This window comes from Rousettus aegyptiacus, unplaced genomic scaffold, assembly GCF_014176215.1.
Source record: "Rousettus aegyptiacus isolate mRouAeg1 unplaced genomic scaffold, mRouAeg1.p scaffold_m13_p_16, whole genome shotgun sequence".
NCBI lineage: Eukaryota > Metazoa > Chordata > Mammalia > Chiroptera > Pteropodidae > Rousettus > Rousettus aegyptiacus.
The window spans coordinates 27,538,724-27,550,182 of record NW_023416291.1 but is presented as its reverse complement, the minus strand read 5'-3'; the positions used below and the strand labels follow the sequence as shown (position 1 = coordinate 27,550,182).

At 32.6% G+C, this 11,459-nt stretch overlaps 1 protein-coding gene across 7 annotated transcripts in view; it reads right to left on the bottom strand.

Annotated features, from left to right (window-relative positions):
* Positions 1-11,459, bottom strand: part of LOC107512537 (probable ATP-dependent RNA helicase DDX60) — an 88,484-nt gene that overhangs the window by 60,701 nt on the left and 16,324 nt on the right. For all 7 annotated transcript variants that reach the window (XR_004954894.1, XM_036233615.1, XM_036233617.1 and 4 more), the window contains exons 7-10: positions 8,961-9,122; positions 7,298-7,456; positions 1,814-1,955; positions 710-865 (exon numbers count right to left, since the gene is read on the bottom strand). Coding sequence is in view for 6 of the 7 variants with exons in the window: in XM_036233615.1 (XP_036089508.1) it covers positions 710-865; positions 1,814-1,955; positions 7,298-7,456; positions 8,961-9,122 (619 nt within the window). In the remaining variant the exon portion in view is untranslated. The remainder of the gene's footprint in view (positions 1-709; positions 866-1,813; positions 1,956-7,297; positions 7,457-8,960; positions 9,123-11,459) is intronic.

Sequence of the window (11,459 nt, the reverse complement as noted above, 5' to 3'; positions counted from 1 at the left end):
CTTTTGATAATTATAAAATCTGAAGTACTGAAGAATTCTATTCTTAGCTTACTGTTTCTCCTATGACTTACTTTCTCTGTGGTTTTATAAATTTGTACTTACACTAATATTTAGCAGAAAATCCTGTAAAACCAGGGTTTATATTATATTCCTCTACAAAAAATTTGCCAGATTCCTTTGATCACTTAAAGTTAATTTTCTGGCTTAGAGTTGTCTTGACTCTGCTAATAGTGTAAATTAAAGCCCCAGATTCTTGAGAGGGCAGATCTATAACCAGAAATTCTCAGAGTGATTTATTTTGTATTATCCAGAGATCGGGCTCTCCTGTCATTTTTGGCCCCTATAATTTCCCTTCTACTCTTTTGAGCTTAGCTATAATTATACAAAAAGATGTTTGGTGTCTCTTATCCAGCATTTCAATTGTTTCCCACAAAATATTTTTATTTGATCTATCCTGCCATATTAATGGAAATGAAAGTCACTTATATCTGGTTTTTTAAAAAATCACATAGCTATAACCAAAACATATAACTCTTTAAAACTATAAACATAGCATCTCGCCTTGATGATATGACAATAAAGGTAATTCATTATTAAATTTTGTAGCACCAGGAAGTTATTTATACTTGTGACATTTAGTTAGTGGTACTTTTAAAACTTTCTCAGAGAAATAATGCTTTTATTTCAAATTAATTTAGAAATTTCTTACCTTTGATTGGTAATGGATTCTTCTCAAGAAAATGAAGTTTTGTCATTCTCAGAGGAAATGGCTTTCCAACATCAAACTTTCTGACCAACTTTGATACAGTATTCCAGAGATGTTCATAATCCTTCGCAATGACATTTCCCAAATTCAAATGTAAGCCTATATGATAGTTTAAAAAAATTTTTTTTACATACACAGAAACATGCATTTTGATAAAATTCATAGTTCTGAAATACTTGTCAAACAGTAAAATTTTCGTTGAGTTCCACACTGCACCTAAATTACAATGGTCCCTAGTGTTGAATATAGGATTATAGATTTAATGTTTATATTGTTTTCTTATTTGATTACTAAGTATTAAAATTATAACTATATTAACTATTAATAACATATGGTAAATATCTAATTATCATTTAAGGTAATGAATATGTGTCACATATAATTTAATATTTAATAAACTGAATAAAAACTATGATTTTTAAAAATGAGAAAATTTATAGCACATTGCTAAATTTATACATAGCCAATTTGTTTCAATGCTTGCAATATAAAGAAACAAAATCCTAGAGGTCAAAGCAGCTTCAATAATGCTTAATCAGTTGTAATTCTCTAAAATGTGTTTTATTTTTCACTACTAAGAAACAGCAGAAAAGTTATTTTAAGAACTAAAAAAAAAAATCACATACAACAGATACATAAATAAGCTTTAGCTTCTAAAAAAAAATTCCCTAAATATCTAATTGTGGTAGGTGATTATATTAAATAGAGTAATTATTATGAGAAAATGTTATGTATATATTTAAATGAAAAATTCAACTGTTAAATTATCTGGATATGCCAAGCACCTAAACACATATTTTTTAAAAATATATTTGTGTAATAATATTGTTTTTTAAAAAAATGTTTTAAAATACAACATTCGCTCTGTGACTAAATAAAATTTGTGTGTGTGTGTGTGTGTGTGTGTGTGTGTGTAAATAAAGATTGAGAGAAAAAATGATTGCTGTTATATACTGGAAATATAGAAAAATGACTTTGAAATTTTAAATTCTTTATACTGTTTAGATCTGGATGAAAGTGCATTATTGTAATATAATAAGAGAGTACCTTGAACATTTTCATTTTCATAGTAAAAAGCAATATTCTTCAACAAAATCTCATCGCTTAAATCGCAAAGGTGAATTAAATTCAGATTCCAAAATTCAAAAATGTTTATATTATGTAGGATGAAATATTCACACCACTTTTTCTGAAAATTGGAAATAAAACCAAGTTATTGACAATTTTTACATTAGCAATAAGTTATGACTTCAAACATGTCTATAATCCAATTGACAGGCAAATTGGTGGGGCTCTTTCCAATTCTTAATAATGTAAGCATTTTTAATCTGAATATTTATGAATACTTTATACTTTAAAGGATTAAAGCATAAAATAAAATCAAACTGACCAAAAAATTAAATTAAATGTAGTTCTTTATTCCGAAGCAGATAAATCCATATTTGACTCTTATTATGATTTTTTTCTCACACTGTAATCCACGAGGCTTCAGAAATATTTCTGCTTTCAAGTGTATCTCTGTTCTTTAATTATGTTTTAGTGTTTTCCAATTTTACTTTCAGGTCAAAATAGCATTTTAAAAAAAAAGAGCATTTGATTGTTCGGGGATCAAGAAGATGCTGAATTCTTCAAACTCAAAAATCTTCATCTACCTACACTCGTATGTACCTACCAGGTCTGTGATCAAGGCTATGTTCTCGCCTAACATGGACAGAAAGTCTTCAGTGTTTGAGAAGTTAATTTCAGAGGGAGAAAACTAAGGCTTCTCTGCTCCACATTCCCTTAATGATAAAACACAAATGCTTTTTAAATGTAAACGACTCATTTATCTGTATTGATGTGGAACTTTAACCCAGAGGTATCCAATAGAAATGTAAAATAGGCAAGCTGTACATGTTATTTTAAATTTTCTGGACACATTTAAAAAAAAAACTGTTACTAATTTTAATTTATTTTATTTAACTCAAATCTACTCAAAATATTTTTATTTCAACATATAATCGATATAAAAATACTGAAGGAATAGCTTACATGTTTTTCACACTAAGATTTTGAAATTTGGTGTTTCTTTTAAACTGACAGCACATCTCAGTTCAGACTACCCACAAGTGCTCAGTACGTACTTGTAGCAATTGGCTACTGCATTGAACAGCCAAGCTCTAATCAGCTATGTCAGGGAGGCTGCCCAAGGTTCATAATGAAGTCATGAATATCAACGAAGCAGAAAATCCTACCTGAGTGTAGTTTTATCTACAAATACAGCCGCGCCGCGAGCCCAAGAATGACATTTCCATCAGTGACACTCTGAATATATGACCGAGGTCGCATACCATTATAATGAAGCTTAAAATTTCCTATCGCCTATAATGTGGCATCTGTCATAAAGTCATAATGTTGTAGCGTAAAGCATTATAGTTTTGTGCCAATCTCAGAAAATTGATAGTACCAGTATTGGCTAGAAATGCCTGGAGGTACTTAACTGGGCCCCAGGAACTTCCTACAGACATTTTCCCTTTCCAAACCAATGTTACAACTGGACTGACTCTTGTATTTCTTATAATGATTGCACAACACCCTTCAACAATAAACATTAGGAATCTCTGAAGAAAAAAATGTTTATTATTTAAAGGCCCTGGAGCGTGCAAGGTGTGTGTTGGGATAAGGGACACAGGTCCCAGTGTGCATGGGCCTGGAGTTCTGCTTTTATTGAGACCGAGGGCGGAGGCCTAGGGTTTGTAGGGCCCCACATTTTGTTGGTGAATTTCAACAGAAGAGCAAGAATTTAAAGCTAATAACCCAAATGATAATTAGTGAAATCAACCAAGACCTCTAAAACAAAGGAGACTGGGGTGGGGGTGGAGCTCCCTATTTTTTTACTGTAGTCCTATAGCTGGCTACATGTTTATTTGAGATAGCTCTCTTGAAGTGGATGCTTCTTTGATGTGGATGCCTGTGTAGTCAAAGCTTAATTCAGGCCTGGGAGTACAGAAAGTAAAGCAAACTGCCAGGACTTGCCCTAAAATAACCCACTCAGGTATTTGTGGTGATGCTGGTGTAAACAAACCTACTGCACTGTCAGTCATATAAAAGCACAGCATATACAATTACAGCAGTGGGATATACCTTCTAGGTGTATGTAAACACACTCTGTGATGTTCACATAACCATGAAATTGCTGAATGATACATTTCTCAGAACTATCTCTATTGTTAAGCTGTGCATGACTATAAAATACCCAAAATATCTCCACAGAACCATAGAGCAGTTGTTCTCAAACTTCAGCATAAATTTCATCTGGAAAGGTCGTTAAAAAAAAAAGAAAGAAAGAAAAAAGAAAAAACAGATGGCTAGGCGCCACCTCCAGAGATTGATTCAGTAGATCCGGGGTAGAGATTACGAATTTGCACTTTTAACAATTTCCCCAGGTGATGCTTGTGCTGTTGGTCAGGGGACCATACTTTGAGAAAAACTGCTATATTAGGTCCCCACTCTGCCCCACCAATCCTTTTCATAATATCGCTGAGTAAATAGTAATATGTGAAAACAGTACAGCCAAAGTTCCTCATTTTATTCACATCACACAAGAAGTGCCTCTGTGTAGTCTCCAAGTGTCAAGATCTGAGTAAACATGAAACTCTCCCTTCAGTTTGCTTAGTCGCTTTCTCCAGAGGCCTCGAAATATGCCCTGTATTGTGAAAATTTCAGAGGCTACCTGACATTACACTTCCATCTACCAAGTGTTACCAAAATGAAGAATAGAGAATGAGAAAGACCAGCGGATCACCTATGGGGTGATCAGCTGTTTCCTTACATTGAGAGAGCAGAGGATGGTGAGAAGGGCGCAGATTTGGAAGCTGGACAAAGAAGAAATTATATCTCAACTTGATTATTTATTAGTTGTGCTAATTGGCCACTTAGCCTCTCTGTGCCCAAAATTTTCATTTGTAAAATGAGAACATAAGGGTATTATTATGCCTGAAGTAACATAGGTCCATACATAGAGCAGGTACAAAATACATGGTAGCTATTCCTATCATGCCCAACAATCCATGCCATCCTCATTAAAGAGGGAAACTCACCTCTATGTAAGGACATCCTCTAAATCCCATTCCCTCTCATCTTCCCTGTATTTTCAGTCTAGCCTCCCTTAATTTTCATAATCATCATTTAACCATGCTCAATCTTCCCCACCTCAAAAGTACTTTTAAATGACCCACTTTCCTCTTCAGCTGAATATTATGTCACCTTTTCTTATTCTCAACTTCTTACATGTAAATGTCTCTTCACCTTTATTTGCTCCCTTTCACTCAGTACTATTGCATTCCTTTTAACATAGATTGTGCTTCCTACTACTTCGTTAATATGGTTCTTAATTATGATTGACAGTGAGCCCTATGTCATTAAACCCAAGGTATTATTTTTAGTTCTCAACCTCATACAATTCTCTATAGCATTTGATATTATTAACCGTGCCCACCTTTTGAAAGGCTCAGTGCCTCTGACCTTTGGAACGATTCGTTCTCCTGGCTTTCCTTTACATTTATCTAAGCAGCTTCTTCTCAGTGTCTGTCACCAGTGCCTCAACCTTTTCTTAACTATTTAATATCGGAATAGCTCAAGTCTCTGCCCTAGATCCTGTTATCATATTTCTCTCCCAAAATAATTTCATCCACAACATGGCATCAATTAACATCAATAAGCTAATGATTCCCAAATCTTCTTTTTCTCAAATTCATTCCACTTTGCTAAGCTCCAAAACAGTATTTTGAATTGCTTACTAGATATCTCCATTTGGATATTTCATTGGCATTTTGAACTCAATATTTCCAAAACTGAATCCATGATCTTTCTCTGAAAGTGTCCATAAAAATCCTCGGGCTAGAGATCCTTGGTCACTTGATTCCCCTGTTCCCCCATATCCCACATTCACTCACTAAACTTGTCAATTCTACACCTTAAATAACTCTTGAGACTTCCCACTGTTATTTATCTCTATTTACTACTTTCTTTGTCCCTAACATCAACACGTGTCTATTACTAAGGTACTAGTCATCTAACCAGCTTTCCCAAATTTACCGTTCTGCTTCTACAATGTGTTCTGCATTGCAAGCCAGAGAAATTTTTTAAATGAAAGTGCCTCTCATCTACTTGAAAGATACTCAGTTGGTTCTCAGTGTGCTTACTGTCAAGCTTTTTCTCCGCTCTCTTAAGAGGACTTACATGATTTATCTCGCCCAATCCCTTCAGCTTTATCATTTTCCCATATTCTTTCTATTCAAGTTACACTAGATGTATCTCTGTTCTTGGTCACGTCATCCTCAGGGGGATTACATATGCTGTTATATCTCCTAGAATCAGTCTTATTATTCCTTCTTCAACTTGCTAACTCCTACTCATCCTTAAAGATTTTGGTTACTTCTCTTCATTTCTTAAGACAAGACATCCTTTTCAGACTGACTAGAGTCTTTTTATTATCAGATTCTAAAGCATTCTGTAGTTCTTCCTTCATAATAATTTTAAAAAATCAATATCTGTGTCGTCTGCAAAATGTGGCTCTATGAAAGTGGTATGGTAGGATGAGTAATTCTATTCTTATATTTTCTCACAGTATCCTCATTGAGTCACACAATGCTTGTGCATTAGATAAATATTTGTGGACTGGATTCCTAACTGATTGGTTCTAAAACACTTTCTTTTAGTATTTTAAAATATGTCTCAAAATCCTAAAAGGAAAATAAAAGCCCATGTCAATTGAGCCACTAGTGTCATAGCTGGATATCAGTCTAAGTCAATGCCCCCAAATCGAAGGAGAAGGTTTACACTCAAAGAACCTAGAAAATAGCCGTATTTATAATACAATAATTAAACTCTTAATATCAATAATAGAGAAATGGATACGTAAACCATGGTAGATCCATTAACAAATAACTAATAGCCATTTAAAAATGATGCCAACCAAGAATGTGGAAAAAAAAGTGAAAAGACAATATATGTATATATAATTTTCAATGTTAGAAACAATAGCAAATAACAGAAAAAAATCTAGGCATTTAAAGTAAATAAATAAAAATGTTAATAATTTTCAACATTGATTTAATTGGTGAGCAACTGGGTAAGTTTTTCATTTGTTTTGCCTCCTATTTTTCTAAAGTCTACACATTTTCTCTATCCTCTATAATGAACAAAACAATAAACTATTACGTTTATTTCTTCAATTCCTCTCGAGAGCAGAACACAATGGTCACCAATCCCTTACAGATGATGACACAAAACCCTGATCCTGACAGAGATTGGAAGAAGAAAACTAGAGGGGCTTTCTCCTTGGGTTGAATATATATCATGCTGTTTTTTATTACTACCAAACAGAGTTATTAAAATTAGGAAGTGATTGATTTAGGCCATTAAACTTTTAAAGCCTCCAAAGGGCTGACATTGTTTTCATATAAATTTCTTTTTTTGGAAGTGACTGGGGCTTTTAAATATCAAACAGTTGAAACAAAAAATAAATTAATAAACTAACAAAGAACATACCATTTTTAAGAAAGTCTGAATGTCCTTAATCCAAGGGGAAATGATGACTCTAGTAGAAGCTCTTTGAGAAAGAGGTAAGTGGAGTAGAAAAACCACACTGAGACAATGCAGTTTACACAAATCTTCCATCTCTTGCAGGGTTAAGCAATTATTTACCACCTGAATAATAATAAAAAAATACCCGTAAGCCCAAGAACAGCTGGCTATCAAAATGTATGATACACGTGCAGCCCTGCAAAAGTTGGCAGCTACATTCTGCTGTGCAATAATCACATATGATTATAGCCTACATTCTACACTTTTGAGAAAACTCTTTTCTTCATACGTAAACTCGATTGTGTTGATACAGTTGTGAGGTAAGAGGGACAGGGAACTGCCAGCTCAGTAGCAGTTTACGTAAAACATTTTTAGTCAAGCGATCTTTACATGAGCTGACCACGCAGGTAATGAGTCATGATCCCACAGGACTGCACTGATAGAGCCAAACAGGAAATGCTCAATTCTGTCTAAGGCACCATATTTTAAAAGTTATATTGAAAATTACCAGATTGAGGAAACCAGAACATTTCTAAAACAATGTACCCAATTAGAAAAAGGGTAAAGAAGCAGGCATATTTAACATGATAGGGCAAGGACCTAACAGCCATTTCTCAAATGTTTGCAGGATCGTAAGTCTTAGACTTGTTTCAGAATAACTCCAAAGGGCCAAATAGGGTCTAATGATAAGAAGTTCCAGAGAGATACATTTGATTTAGTATCATTTTTGTAATAACAATTTAAAATGGTATGCCAAATCGCATAGAAATATTTTACTAAGAATATATTCAAGTGGATATTAAAAAGCCAAATACTGTATATAAAAGATGCTAGGTAAAAAAAATGATGAGCCCTGTTCATTTCTGAAAAAGACTTTATTTTTCCTTAATAAGAATCTTTAACCAAGAGTCTCCCAGCACTCTAATTGTATACAAAATAGTATATGTACATAAGAGTGTGTTTTTGAGTGTGCATGTGCATGTGTGCACATACATATGGGACTAGTTAGAAAGCAAACCCATACTGATCAACAGATTCTTAATGGACTCTATCAACCATGAAAAGGTTAAGACTTTTATATCTCTCCAGCTGGGATGGTACTAAGAAACTATAGCAAGAATGTTCTTTTAAAATACAGTTTGGTATTGTGGAACTTGAACAAGACAGACCTAGGTTCAATCTACACTGCTCTTTAATACATTTGGTTTGAGGAATGTTACTTGGACTATCTGAACCTGAGTGTTCTCATATGTGAAATAGAGATAATAATACCTCCCTTAAAATGCTCTTGTGAGGATTTAAAGATATGAGGCATATAAAGAGCCCAAAATGTTATAAAGTGTAAGGTAATTTCTTTTCTCATTTTCCCTTCCTCTGGATGATTAGACAAATTTGATGAAATATGTACTTAAGGGAAACATCTGCATAGTAAAAAAAAATCATATAACAGAACAATAGATGTTTTTAAAAATAAATTCTAGGTTTCCCCCCACACACACACCCTGGGAAAGTCTGTATAAACAAATTAGGGAAATAAATGAAGTAAATGGAAGAAATAGATGAAAATCAATACAATTTCAAAAGTGGAAAATGATGCTGGTTCACGGTAAATTTATAACAGTCACACCTTTTGGATGTTAGTTTTCTCATCAGAGGCAGTCTTCCTTCTGTTTTCTAAAAAGTGATAGTACATTCTCAAAGTCATCGAGCATGAAGTAACACAAAGAACGCGCCGAATGTCGGATCCTTCTGGCCAGAGTTGCTTAAGGAGAGAAATAGTTTCACATGTCTGTCACAGAAGGAAATTGTAAAAATATAATAATTAGAAAAATATTTTTATTCATAAGTGATCTTACTATAAGAAATCATACAGAAAAGAGAGATATGACCACATGGAACTCTAAATATTTCTATTAATAATGATAAACATTTTAAAGAGTTTCTATAAATTAATAGGAAAACATTTAAGCTTTTAATAAGACTTGAGCAGATAATACTCAAAAGAAATACAAATAATAATAAAGGAGGAAAATATTCATTTCTCTAATAATAAAAAGAAAAATTGATATCATAATTTTGCATCCAAGTTAGCAAAGTATATTTTACTAATAAAGCACTGATATGCAATATGTCGTCTCTCTAATAATTTGCTAATGAGAGTATACATAGATACAGAATTATTGCAAAGCTATTGACAATACTCATGTTTATCATTAAACATGTTAATACTTATGATTGCTTGTTTAAGTTCTAAATCTAAATTAGATAAATAATACAAAATGTGTACCAAATTTATGTACTAAGATGTTTATTACAGAATTATTTGTAAAAGCCAATTTTCAAACAACTTAAATGTTTAGCATTAAGGAAATATTATGTATCCAGTTAGAATAAAATTTGTGAAGAATTGTGGTAATCAGAAAATATTTAAATAATAATATTACTTTAGAAAGTGAATGAAAGAGTATATATGCTATGCTTTCCATTGTATAATGGAAAAGGTATATTAAAAAAATCAAAAAGGTATATTAAAAAAATTTGAGTTTTAGCTCTATGTGGTAGAACTATGTGAAATCATGGTATGAATATGAAAGGTATTCAGAAAAATACAACTATGACATATTGAAATCTAGATATTATACTTCTAGTAATGAAATTTTAGCCACCCTATAATCCAATGTAAGGCATTATAAAATATTCATAGGACAGTTTTATATTTTTCAAATTCTATCAAGCATTTCATTAAAATTCTGTTAGATGTACATAGACACATAGTTTTGTGGGATTTCCATGTAGTTGAAAACAATGGAGTCTGTAGTAATCAAATTCCTAAAAATATTAAATGTTTTTATAACTGTAAATTGTCTACAAAAAAATCGTACCCTCAGAATTAAGAAGACAGAATAGTGATACCACAAAATAATTGTGTATAAAGGGAAACATTAACAAATTTCAGCTCTGCATGCCCTCATGCTCCTCTGCCACACTTGTTACAACTCAAGGCTTTGTAGTGATCAGAGATTGAGAAAAACTGTAGGAAATATACAGGAGAACCATTAGTGAAAAGTGAATTGGAATAACCACTAGAAGAATTAATTCTACCCTAAGTCTGAAAATACAAAAAGAAAAAAAGTAACCAGGTAGAATATAGTATAGACTACAAGAAATCAATTTCAAACTAAGCACAACATAAAACATCGGATCGCATATAAAAGGGCCAGGCAGAGACAGACTTATCTATAGAGATAAATATGACTTAAGAGGACAGTAATTATTTACAGAATAGGAACTGTTCAAAGAGACAATTTTCTCAAAACATAGCTTTAGAGAAGAAAACCAAGCTAGAAGGAAGGAAGAAGCATTCTATAGCAATTAAGTAGTGAAGGGGAAAAGAAGACAAAGGACAATACTTAAGACTCTGGAAGATAAAAGAAAACCACTAAATTCTATGACTCACAACCCCTCATCCACCACCAAAATAAATTAATAAACAAACAAAATTCTCACTAACATGACTGGTCTCTGCTAGGCCGACAGAAAGAAGAACCATTAAATTAAATTAAGTTAGGGAAAAAAAATTTTTTTTTTAATGGCGACATTGGTTAACAAAATCCAATAAGTTCCAGCTGTACACTTTAACAGTAAGGCATATATATATTTAAACTGTGTGTTCACCTCCCATGGTTAGATTTCTTTCTGTCACCACATATTTAACTCCCTTTTAAATTAGAAATCTTGTAACACACCTTAATATCATAAAAATGAATAAAAGGAAGGGGAAGTACATAAAGAACCACTGTATAAATGACAAGAGGAACAAAATTTCACCCAAATTAACTAAGGTGAGTCTTATTATCACCAACAAAAATAATAACAACCATAAAGCAGAAGAAATACCTGAGTCTATACTTTAAACATGACTGAAGAAACTAAGACAAGCACTGATGATATGAAAAATTATATTTATTCAGCAACTCATAAACCAGAAACAGAATTGAAAAGGAGAAATAAATAAAATAATTTAATTCAGAAAAATAATCTCTAAAAAGGCAAAGCTATCTCGGAACTGAAGAATAAATTATAAGATGCTCCAAAGATAATAATCCCAATAAAAATTTAATGAAGT